Genomic DNA, 12524 nt, shown 5'->3' on the forward strand with positions numbered 1-12524 from the left:
GATATATTTGCGTTGAGAACTAACTGACTTAGTCCGGCAGAGTTTCCACGGTGTTGTAGAAGATCCCGATTGAAATTTTCAACGGCATCTCTTGACCCATACAAAACACGGGGAAAAAAAACCTTGGAACCATATTGCACATGAGGTACTGTTTGTATAAGAAAAGCATAATATGTATCCATCGAGGATCATGGTGAAACCTCGGTGTGTGGGCAAGGGATAACCTGTTTTTTAACAATGTGGATTCCCACGCGCTACTTCCGTCCGAGATCTAACCTAAACACGGGCAAAAAGACCACCCAAATTGAAGTACTCAGCCATTGACAATTTATGTGGTGAGCTGCATGAGTTACAAGAGAATCTATAGAATGAGGATACAGAATATATCTGTGGTACAAAATCAAGGTGCCTAAGTAAGCTTTTACGAAATAGCCAATTACCTTAGGTATATTCATGTCTTGGCAATCCGTGTAACCCGATAAATACCCCTTTAGGAAATTCCCCGGACCACCTTCCCAGGAAGGCAATTATAACAATTATTACGTGATGCTAGTCAATTGCCCACCTCTAGGGCAACGGAGTACACCGTACTCCGTACATGTGTATGTTGGAGCCATCCATGGAGGTACCTAGGTAACCTTGAATTATTATGGCGGTAAAAATATTTAGCCCCCCACTGGTTTTGTCGAGATACCCGGCCAATCTTGCTCTCTTCGGATCATCCCATTAATTGAGGTTCTAAGTACTCCCTTCGATTTTTATCTTCTACACTTAACACGATAGAGGCGCGTGACAGTAACGCAACAGATTTGCTCCATGAACTCCCTTGATTCATGTTGTGTATACATGTCACCACTTTGTACACACTAGTTCCCGCTTCAGGAACTTGTTGGGAGAGGGGCCGAGGGACCATTTCAAACTCAGCCCCTCGTGGTGTTTCAAGCAGAGATGAACACATTCTAATTTGTATAAATAAACAATTGGGTGCCCCACTCAGACCCGAGAACAGAGAATTTTTGCAAAATATCATCTAGGCAGCGATTTACCGGCTTCTGTGTTCCAATGATAGTGCTGTAACATGTCACTCAAGAACTGATCTGCAGGGTCATTAGATAGCGCCAGATTGTTCTAAGAATAGTTGAGAATGATCTGGGGCTTGAAGTGTAACTTCCGCTGACTCATGGACCTTTTTCTTTTCTTTTTTTCTTTTCCATCCCAGAAACGGCGGTGAGAAATGGCGGGAAAAATGCTGGAGATTTCGACAAGATCAAATCAGTAGATAAGATAAAACTATGTCTTTAGATCTATCTGTCGAACTAGGAATATGGCCCCCTTAGGCCCTAAACAAGAACCTTGGTTTTTGTTATGGTCTAGTGGTAAAATGGTCGTATTTTTTCCCACACTATCTGTTAAAGCGGAGGGAAGAGAGAAGAACAAGAAGGAAGAAAATTAGAAATCTCAGAATTAGCCAAGATCCTGCCCATGCAATCACATAATATCCCAACAACCAGAGAAATTTCTTATCGTTTGCCGAAAAGAAAATGGCAGTTTCTTCCAGATGACAGGAGTACTGCAAAGGAACTCATATACAATAGTCTCCCCGGCACTTCAAAGCTTCATTCCTTGCCTTGGCCTATTTACCCGGACTCATTGACAGCACCGTCCCGGTTCTGTTCGTTCAAAGACAATCAGTCAAGTATTCTTATTCAATTATACTCTGTTACAAACCTACTTTCAAGTTGGAGCAATTTTGACAGTTGGTGCAGTTTACCATATTGGAGCAATCCTGGCAATTGGTGCAATTTTCCATGTTGGAACAATTCTGGCACTCAGTACAACTTGTCATGTTCGAACATTGCTGGCATTTTTCACAGTTGTTGCAGTTGCTGCAGAATGAACAGTCGACGCAGTCATTGCAATTGGAGCACTGGGGTTATTCGTAAGCACATTTCAACGCATCAACCTTGTCATCCCAGTAGGTAGCATGGTGGTAGAATGATCTAGATAGTGTAGATGCATACATCATTGCATCCTGTGAAGTGATATTTAGCACTGCTACTCTGTTTAGAGAATGTGGACTCACCTTTGCAATTGCGGCAGTTGCTGTTGTTCTTGTTTCCGGTATCGTCTCTACAGAAAGGGAATTAGTTGGTTAATTGGGCCCGTTGAGAAATGAACATAGTGAACATTAGCGAACGGGGGAAAAGGGTCTAAACTCACTCATCGTGAAGTGGAGCTCGCGAGTCATGCGTCATGCTGTCGACCTTGAAAATATTTAGTCCACCAAGAATACAAGTGCTTATCTCTTTTAATATACTATTAAATGAAAGGAATAGAGCTGATCAGACAGGTTATAACTAATCACGACCTTATGTCAATATGACGTAATCAGTATAGAAGTCCACCTGGGCACGGGTGACGGGTGCATGTCAGTCCCACAGTCGATGACCGGTTGTTATTTCAATGCAGCTCTCTGACAATAAGGCGAGCCTATTATTATATTATTCCCTATTTGCAAGGGCCATAGCATGAAAATACTACTTGAAAATCAAGCACTCGTTGATATGGGCTGCTTGTTTGGTTATAATCTAGGTCAGTACCTTATCATATGAGTGATAACCGGTCATTGAGAGAAGCTCTTATAAAATTAAAATTAATAGGTATGCTCTATATACATCCAGTCAACAGAAGAGATCATGTCGTAGCTTGACAAGTTGACAAGATATACACGTTATTTGCGAAGGAACACCGCGGGAAGAAGAGAACATGCCCTATGTCTGTAAATCCCACATATGGGCTATCTTAAACCTTGTTCTGGGCATTCTTGCTCATTGCACGGACCCTATGACCATACTTATAAAGCACAAAGGGTACCGGTGCCATGATGGTTGCAACGATGCCGACAATTGTCAACGACCAGTGGGGGCCGATGTTCTCATACATCTTGACCGAGGCCGGACTCAAAGCGCCGGAGACGACGTACCGCGAAAAGGTCATGAATCCAAGAGCTGAAGCTGCATACTTCAGGTACACAAAAATAGTGTACATATAGGTTGTAGTAAAGATGCAGACAAGAGCGTAGCCGAAAATACCGGAGGCCACAATCGGCGACCAAATACTAACAGAGGACTAAAAATCAGAAGGGTATCAGCAGAGGTACGCATAGCAAGGTGAAACAAGCACTTACGTAGCAGGTCCAAGCCATCCAGAAGAGTGAGATAGGCATCAGAATAGAAGCCCCCGCCATAGCCCACCACAGAGACACTTCTGGCTGCAGAGCTTTGCCTTCAGCATCGGCCTTCTTAGCAGCCTTCTTAGTAAGGCCATAAAGCAAAGGAACCAAAGCCAGAGCAACAAGAACGCCGGGAACCATAGCAGCAAAGATGATAAAGGTCAATCTCGTGGAAATCCCGTACACATTGGCGAATATAAAGGGATAACCATTCAGGAAGGTGAAGAGCACAAAGTATAGCAATACAAGATAGAAACTGAAAATGAGAATAAGGGGTTCAGTCCAGATCATCACGAAAGGTCGGTACACATTGGTTAACAACCGAGCGCTAAACGAGCTAGTGGAAGTGGAAGCATGTTCAGCACGATAGCGGTCGTCGCCCGTTAGATCACGAAGGTGCTTCGCGCGCCATTCCAGTAGGATGGGACTGAACGTTTCCGGCTGGCCAAGAATCACGACTATCAATGCAACGCCAGCGATAATCATAGAGATCCAGTCGGCCCAAAGAAACCCGATCTCTGGCGTGTAGGCCCCAATTACGGGGCCTAGGATGGGACCCATGTAGGCGGCCATGGTGAGTAAGGGTAGGCCGAAAGGGATCTGTAAGGGTTGCCAGATGTCACCAACAGTTCCACCTGCGACCGTCATAGGTGCAGCTGCAAACAGAGCGCAAATGAAGCGGAAGGCGAGGGCGGCACCATAGTTTGGTGCCAATGCCTTGGCCATAGTGAACAGAATGACAAAGACCAGAGCAACGAAATAAACAGCGTTACGGCCGAAGGTCTCTGAGAAAGGGCCAGAGAATAGCGAGCCCACACCAATGCCGATGAGAAAGATACCTGTACTCAGTCAGCATCAATCAGTATGTATTTAGACTTGATATCCACAGCCAAAGCAAAATAATTGAAAATTATAAATAACGAGGAAAAGATGGAATAACGTACCAGTCGTCATTGATCCAGCCATACCGTTCACACCAAAGTGAGCATCAAAGGCGTCTTGGGTCGCACCCTCGACGGATGATGGAACCGTCATCGCAATGGCAATCAGAGCGCACATCAACATGACCATCCATTTCTTCAGTAGTGACCAGTTGAGGGGATTGCTTGGATCATTGTCTCTCCAGCCGACCACCAAGACAATATCGCCGTTGGCTCCATTTGGCTGCGAAACTGTGACACCAGGAACAAGAAGCATATCAGTTGATATAACCGGTTTTTGGTCCTCTTCTGCTTCGGGGCTCATATAACCATCCGCGTTTGCCTCGAGCGAGGATGGCGAGGTGTTGGAGCGCAAGCTGAAAGGTTTGGATTGGACATGTGCCAAGTCCTCTTCCACCTCTCGGTGGAGACGACGATACTGCAAAATTGACTGCATATTGAATTTCACTCAATGAAGGTTGCTGGAATTAACCTGAGTACTAGCGTAAGTAGGAAGAAGAGTAGATGCTTGGAATAGAAAAGGATTCAGCCCACGGGGGCGCGAGAAATATTTATATTCCATGTCCTCCATTGTAACGCTGCCTTTTCTAATCCATAACAAACATCAATCTATAGATTTATCACCTCAACAGTTGGTCAGCGTGACCGGCAACATTTTGGATCGGGGAAATTCTGACCTCGGAGACTTAGGGCTCAGAGGTCGGGCAGATAACAAGCCGGCTCGGTGTGGGCCGCAACGGGTGAATCAGCGATATCTCATTGGTCGAAGAGTCGGAGTCGGGGATTCAAGCACTGGGGTGGGGTGATAACTATGGGGTACTAAAAGAGAGAAAACAAACAAACCGAAAGGTCGGGCTTCTAATGCAACGTAAATACGATAGAAATCGCCACTAGTACATCGTACACTGGAATGTGGACCAGGCATACAATCGGAGTCAAGGTCGTCCACGCGTATCAACAAAGAAGTCGATAACAATCTGCTCATTTAATACTAGCAATACATACACTACCTAGAACATTTGGAAAGAATATGGGTGTCTACAATGTTAGAGTGTCTGTGTGAGAGACTGATGTTCATCGACAAAGTTAACAATCAGAGAGGAGCGGATGCATATAAAATTACGATGACCTTAGAAACAGAAGAAATGTCCGCTAGGAATTCCATCGACATCATCTTTATCATTTTTAGGCGCATCTATTTTGATGCGTTTTTTTCATGTTCTTGCTAGCAGTGCAAAAATAGTAGAAACAAGGAAAGTAGACTCTAATTTCAATCGTATATATATATTTTCCATTGAGCGAACGGAGGCACCTCAACCCCACCATCTTGAGAAATGAAAGAACGTCGCCTTAATTTCGCGAAAACAGAGGCGGCAGTAAATAGTGAGTTTGCTATAGGCAGGGTAGAAATCTATATAATCACCTTGAAGCGCGATACCGAAATCATACTACTCAAGACCTAGTAGTGCTAGTAAAAAATCTTGGACTTTCCAAAATGAACATAGCACGTGGTCGTCTTCCTTGTTAGGCACTTCCAATGTTCTAAAGTTGAAAAATCCTAAGTACATTGCTCTTGTGATTGGTCTAGAGTATGTTCATTTATTCATTTCTGTTATTGGGTCGGTCTAAAATAGGGTGATAAGAAGGCTAATAACCCTTTCGTTCATCCTCTATACCCTTTGTTTCGGCTTCTAGGGGATGACAATGCTCCTGTGTCCATTTTGAAAGAAACAGTGGACCTATGTTGGTTTTTGGTGGAGAAGACCTTACAAAGTATTCTATTGTTGGCACATCCCTTTATTCTAAAACAAGATAAAGGAAAGTATTATATTGGCATTGACTCGAGTTTCAAAGGGGTCTTCGAGTATTTAACTGTCGACGAAGCCCATCCAAACTCTCGATATTCATTCGCACCAACCATTCAAACAATCAACAGTGAGACTCGAACAACCCAACAAGCCAAAAGTCCAACCATCTCACTCAACACAAATCATTTGTCATTGACGTTTTCCAACATGCCTCGAACAAACTTGAGATTGCACGCTAATATGAAGCAAACTGGAGACAGTCTTAGGAGAATCTGGATGCTGCTTCGTCTTGAGAACTCTAACTATGCACAGATTGCGCTTGATCGTCAGTCTGTTATCAATCTTATCCGAAGTGTCTACGACCCTTTGCTCATCGCCTGGCTTGCTGAGCCAGGTCATACCTGGCAAAACCAGTTCTCGACAAGAAGTTCCGGTAATGAGTTTCAAAGACAGATTCTAGCTAGAATCGGAGAGCTTCCAGGAGGAGTTCAGTCGATAGAGTCTGAGACAATTCTTGGTGGAATTCTATACGATATTCTTCGGTTTTACCGATTCACCGATGCCGCCTGGAGGGTACCTTTGCCTGGCGCTGCTGCCCCTCCTCCCCCTCCCCCTCCTGTTCCTGCTCCTGTTCCTGCTCCTGTTCCGGTCCCTGCTGCTCCGGTCCCTGCTGCTGTCACTGCTCCTGCTACTACGCCTTCTGAGGGGTGGTCTGACGATGCGCTTATTGCTGCTAACTTAGATGTGCTTACAAAGGCGGCAATTCAAGTACTTGGACCTACTGCTACTGCTCCTACTCCCCTAGAAATACTTGCAGAGGTTGCAAGCACAGCCGAGCCTATTCCAATTATTTCTCCTACTTATGCCCTTGATATACTTGCAGCTGCTGCTACCACACGTCAATATGCCCCTGTGCCTGCCCCTGCTGCTGCCCCTGCCCCGATCGACTCTCCTGGGGTCAAGCGAGGCAGAGACGATGAGACCGAGGACGAATCTGAGCAACCTGCTAAGAAGAAGCAAGCGGTGAGTCCAAAATAACAGACACTGTATTATCATTTTCATTAGTGTCTATATATATATCATGTATTTTTTTGGCTGAACATTACCATAAGCGCATTGAATTTTAATAAATATTCCTTGAACATCCACATTGAAGTAATCGAGCTGAGAGTTAGTGCTGAATGATTCCGATCAATTGAGCCTTCCTATACATGTCTATTATAACACATTATAGTCCTATACTCCTCATATTCCTCCTAGAAAGACGAATTTTGCTGTTTCTTCAACATAATATATACAATCGTGTTGTTTCCATATTCATGTCAAATATTACTATACCCACAAGATATTTTGAAGTAGGCTCAGAGCCTAATTGACACTGGACAATTTCCTTTATGTATTGTTAATAGCCCACTACTTATCACATATAAAGCAGTTGAGATTTCCATAGTTTACCCAGCTTCTAGCTTTCTGGCTTTGATAGCTGTCTAATATTATTCCTAGTCTACCATACACTATGGCGTGGCCCGTCTTGTGGGTCTTTACTGAAAAATCTCAGATCAATAACAGTAATAATATCATTGAAATATTGAAACAATTATTAAAACAAATCCTTGTTAATTAACTATAGTTCTCATACATTGATAATGTAGATTGAATCACCTGACCATGGGAAAAGGAGCCAAGTCCCAAAGCGGTTAGTGGCAATTCAGTTCTTGGCAGTCACCCGTGAGTTTTGCGTGTCGCGACCAACCTCCCCAAGTGCCCACCAGCAACCCGTCCAATCATCACTTTAGGCCTCCTCTTCCATCTCCCGCGGCCTTGATTTACGCCATTGCCGGCTTTTTCCTGTTCTACTCGATAGTACTATTGCGCTTTACACGACAGACAGATTGATACACGGGAAAGGAGTTGACATTCTTGCCGACCGCGACAGCTGCTTGCTTTGATCCATCATGGATGACACTCCCATCAACCCAGCTGCGGCCCACGAGAATGTCCAGTCTGTGACTGGTCTAGATGGCGCAGCTGATGCAGCTCGCGAAGCCTCAGGTATGCCTACTCTAAAATGCCTTTGACGTTGCACTTGAGTGCTAAATTCGTGGACAGGAGCGCAATCGCGCCAGGATTCGCCCGTGAAGAAGATTGAGAACACACCTGGATCCGACAACCCGATGGACGCCCCCGCATCTCCCAAACCTCGGAACGGCGGAGTTGAACTGGAAGACGAAGAGATGGGTGGTACTGAAACCGACGCCAAGCCCGACACCGAGGGCTTGGAGGATGCCGTGGGCGAGTCGCATCCGCAAGTGGAGGGAGCGGATGGGCTTGACGATGCTGTGGGTGAAGAACAACCTGCGCCATCTAAGTCGTCTCTGGAAGCCGCCGCACGCGAACAACTCGTCACCCAAACACACGCCATTATCCTCCCCAGCTATGCGACATGGTTTGATATGAACACCATCAACCCAATTGAGAGGAAGGCTCTCGCCGAGTTCTTCAATGGCCGCAACCGCAGCAAGACGCCTGCTACATACAAAGATTACCGAGACTTCATGATCAATACCTATCGATTGAACCCCATCGAGTATTTGACTGTTACTGCTTGCCGTCGCAACCTTGCGGGTGATGTCTGTGCTATTATGCGTGTTCACTCATTCCTTGAGCAGTGGGGCTTGATCAATTATCAGGTGAGGAGTCTTGTATTTTCCATTTAAACACCTTAGCTAACATTTCTGCAGGTTGACCCTCAGACACGGCCATCCAACATCGGACCGCCATTCACCGGTCACTTCCGAGTTATTGCAGATACTCCACGGGGTCTGCAGCCATTCCAACCTGGACCAAATCACAGCGTGACGTCCGGCAAGATTCACCCAGCCACACAGCGTGCCACTTCTTCCATCCCCGCATCTAAAGACGACCTCAACCTCGAGCTACGCCGCACCATTTATGACGAAAAAGGCAAGGATATCACCTCCACCGAAGATAAAGAGAAGCATACCAACGGAGAAGCAACCAACGGCTTGGATATTGCCCAGGAATCCAAGAAGAAAGCACACTGCTTCTCTTGCGGTATTGATTGCACCAAACTTCGATTCCACTACGCCAAGTCGGCTTCGACATCAGCCAACGTCACTACGCCAGACGCCAAGTATGATCTGTGTCCCAACTGCTTCCTTCAAGGGCGAATGCCTTCTAGCCACAATGCTTCGGACTTTGTTAAGCTCGAGGACAAGGGCTACTCTCATTTGACTGACAAAGACGCTCCATGGTCGGACTCGGAACTGATTTTGTTGCTGGAAGGCCTGGAGAACTTTGATGAAAACTGGGAGCAAATTGCGAGCCACGTTGGCACACGATCTCGGGAAGAGTGTGTCATGAAGTTCTTACAGCTGGAGATCGAGGACAAATACGTTGAAGATGTCCCCGAGCCGCACTCTGGTAGCGGACGTGACCCTATCAGCCAGTCCGAAAATCCCGTTCTTTCTGTTGTGGCATTCCTGGCCCAGATGGCGGAGCCCGCAGTGGCTGCCGCCGCCGCCGGTCGGTCTGTCGAGGAGATCCGCAAGGAGCTCCGGAGCCAGCTGGAGAAGGGGCAGGACAAGGGCAAAGATGCAGTAAAGTCCGAAGACTCCATGGACGTGGACCCCGCACGTGAGGCCGAGCAGCAAGTTTCCGCAAAGCCCAAGGAGACCCTTGGCACCATCGCCCTGGCTGCATCTGCCGCACGTGCCGGAGCCCTTGCCTCGCACGAGGAGCGTGAAATGACCCGTTTGGTCTCCGCTGCAGTTAACGTCACCCTACAGAAGTTCGAGATCAAGCTGCAGCAATTCAACGAGATGGAAGAGATTATCGAGGCTGAGCGTCGTGAGTTGGAGCAGGCGCGCCAGCAACTCTTCTTGGACCGTATGACGTTCAAGAGGCGTGTTAAGGAGGCCCAGGATGCGCTCCAGACTGTCAGTCTGCAGGGCCCCAACGAGCACACAAACCAGATGCTGGCTGATGCTGCTACTACGGGCATTGGAAACCACTACAGCTTCCAGCCTGTTGGCGGAGATCTGCGGGCTGGCACCCAGCCTCTGAGCGCTCAGGGTGGTGCCGACTACAAGACCCTTGACCTGTAGGCTTCCTCATTACATGTACGATAATCCCCCGTGGATCTTCTGAGAGAGGAACCCAAAGGGACTGCTTTTCGTCTCGCTGAGTTATGAATATTCTGAACTTTCCGGCTTGGAAAAGGCGCACTTCTTGTTTTTCTGTTATCTGCTGGAGTTCTTTTCTGTTGATTCACCCTCTCTCCAGGAAGTGGATTGTTCTTAGGGGGTTGAACTAGGGGGTTGGGGATCTTTTTTTTTCATCAATGTGTTTACTCTTTAATCATATGTCCTTGATGGGAATCTTATATTTTTGCTCAAAGTAGATTGTAGTTCCTCTCATTCAGGCCCTGGTAGGTCGCCTGGTTGACCATACTTTAAAGTTGTCTCGTCGAATTCCATCGAAAATTCTTTGGCCATTGGTGGGTTTTCTCCTTGCTGAGATCCATTCCCATCGTCCTCGCCCGACACAACCGGAGCAGAGAGAACAACTGCTGGTTCATTGTATCTGGGCCTTTTCAGCGGAGGCATTTCCATGTCTTCCTTCAGATCAGCGAAATCATATCCGTACTCCTCCCACTCGCTGCGATAGACAGTCCGATCCCGCCAATTAGAGATATCTTCTCTGATTCTGCGCTCTGGTAATTGCTTGGTCTCGTCCTCGGGTTCTTCTGCCTTCATGGGTTCGTCGAGAACAGGCGGCACGGGTTGGTCCATTAACGTCAGGAAGTTGGCCTCTTCGCGATGGCTGGCGTTCTGGTCTGCGATGTCTGCTTCCTCTTCTTCTGGGTCCATTTCCAGTTCGTCTGGCAATACAACCGGCGCTGACATTCCAGGGGGCTCTCGTGTGGACAAAGGGTGGTAATCAAAGTCCTCTTGTTCTGAATCTGGATCTGATTCAGGTTCAAACTCCGGCTCTGGTTCCGGCTCTGGTTCTGGTTCTGAATCTGACTCCAGTGGTGGCTCCGGTTCTGCCTCTTGATTATTGGCTTCCATTTCGATGTCATCATCCGTTCCGATACCCTTGTGCATTTCGATCTCGTCGTCAATTATGGCGTCGTCCTCGCTGTCCTCTTCGTCGTTTTCATTGTACATGGTTCCGTCTTTACGGTATCGGGTCCACTCGTGTCTGTCGATGATCTCCTCGGCTTCTTCGTAGGTGAATAATGTAGGCACCCAGCCTTTCCGGTTGTTGATGTCTTCTAGGACTGTTTCATTACGGCGAGCAATGTCAACAAAGTTAGGTCTGCTGTGCTTCATGTTGAGCACTTCGATGGCGGCCCGTACATCTTGCGTTCGCACATATCCTTTTCTATCATTCCCACTGCGGTTCGAGCTGCGCAATCTTGACATTGCAAAGAAGAGGGATGATTGCACCAGGCGGCGCGTAACACTAACAGCAAGAGAATAAAAGTCCACAGCGGTACCTGCGGTCATAGACGGGGTCTGTCCATACGCTGTGATTAGGTCTTTCCTCTTGGCAAGGTTCCACCAGTTGTTCTCAGCTTGTGTGCCACCAAGATTCATGAACAAAACATAAGAAAGTCGAATACAATATGGAAGGTTCAGAAAATCAGCTGCGAGACGGAGGCCACCTCGAATACCGTCGTTATCCCCGTCAGCCAGAGCCTGTGCACTAGCTTGAGTGAGAATCCAGTTGTCTCCATGTTGCTGTGCACCGGCTTGAGCTTCAATGAGGGACTCTTTCAATGATAGGACATCCGCGTATTCCTCTAGTAATCCGCAGCACTCCTGGCTGACCTCCGTGGCCGCTGCGACATCACTCAAGACAGGCATGCGCTCCAGGTGCACGTCGGAAGCATACTGGGCCGCCAAGGCCTTATGCAAAAATCGGATGTATTCCATAACCTCGAGTTCCGATTTGGTACCGACTGCAGCAGCAATCTCTTTGATGCCGCTCTTGCCCTTCCGGTCCAGTGCATTGAAGAACACTTCTTTCTCCGTGGGCGTCCAGACCATCGAGCCATGTTGACTGACTTGGTATTGGTTGTCAAGTTCTCTCAGCGAGGCATACTCAATAATCTCCTCGTTTTGCACGATAAGGTGGGAGTAGGCTCGGAGAAATGTGAGCGATCCACGCATCTGCGGGGCGCGTTCCATAAGCGCTTCGCCGATTTGTCTTCCGACTCCATCGAATGATGGGTCGCGATGGTAATCATATTCGTTCAAATCTTCATTTGGAGTTGGAGAGCGTTCTTTGGAAGAGCGGGTTTGCTCGAAATCGGATTCAGGCTCGGGTTGAAAGTCGGACTCAGACTCGGGGTCGTCGTCGGGCTCATAGGCGGAGGCGGAGTCGCTCATGGTTCAGGCTCGCAGATTTGCAGCGCATGCGGGACGATCGGTAGCAAAACATCACAGCTGCACCCTTAATGAAATCTGCCACGTCAATTTCATCAAGAGCTATAGAAATAACAGAAAAAAAGTT

General features: G+C 47.1%; 5 protein-coding genes across 5 annotated transcripts; 2 read left to right on the forward strand and 3 right to left on the reverse strand.

Annotated features, from left to right (window-relative positions):
• Positions 1–1637: 1637 nt before the first annotated feature.
• On the reverse strand, positions 1638–2255 carry N7455_010428 (uncharacterized protein; the record flags this gene model as incomplete). The annotated part of the gene is made up of 5 exons (XM_065606455.1): positions 1638–1670; positions 1733–1927; positions 2022–2032; positions 2084–2130; positions 2221–2255. The coding sequence occupies 5 exons, from the start codon at positions 2253–2255 to the stop codon at positions 1638–1640; spliced, it is 321 nt and encodes a 106-aa protein (XP_065460418.1).
• A 547-nt stretch (positions 2256–2802) lies between these two features.
• On the reverse strand, positions 2803–4609 carry N7455_010429 (uncharacterized protein; the record flags this gene model as incomplete). Its single annotated transcript, XM_040954801.2, has 3 exons — positions 2803–3129; positions 3188–4071; positions 4177–4609. 3 exons carry the CDS (start codon positions 4607–4609, stop codon positions 2803–2805), a joined length of 1644 nt encoding a protein of 547 aa, XP_040814547.2.
• A 1579-nt stretch (positions 4610–6188) lies between these two features.
• On the forward strand, positions 6189–7019 carry N7455_010430 (uncharacterized protein; the record flags this gene model as incomplete). The annotated part of the gene is made up of 1 exon (XM_040955023.2): positions 6189–7019. One exon carries the CDS (start codon positions 6189–6191, stop codon positions 7017–7019), a length of 831 nt encoding a protein of 276 aa, XP_040814579.2.
• A 917-nt stretch (positions 7020–7936) lies between these two features.
• Positions 7937–10108, forward strand: rscE (uncharacterized protein; the record flags this gene model as incomplete). Its single annotated transcript, XM_040954825.2, has 3 exons — positions 7937–8033; positions 8091–8671; positions 8723–10108. 3 exons carry the CDS (start codon positions 7937–7939, stop codon positions 10106–10108), a joined length of 2064 nt encoding a protein of 687 aa, XP_040814610.1.
• Positions 10109–10417: 309 nt separating this feature from the next.
• On the reverse strand, positions 10418–12400 carry N7455_010432 (uncharacterized protein; the record flags this gene model as incomplete). Its single annotated transcript, XM_040954961.2, has 1 exon — positions 10418–12400. One exon carries the CDS (start codon positions 12398–12400, stop codon positions 10418–10420), a length of 1983 nt encoding a protein of 660 aa, XP_040814562.2.
• Between the last annotated feature and the right edge of the window lie 124 nt (positions 12401–12524).

Source organism: Penicillium solitum, assembly GCF_028829755.1.
Source record: "Penicillium solitum strain IBT 25940 chromosome Unknown utg000008l_segment0_segment0, whole genome shotgun sequence".
NCBI lineage: Eukaryota > Fungi > Ascomycota > Eurotiomycetes > Eurotiales > Aspergillaceae > Penicillium > Penicillium solitum.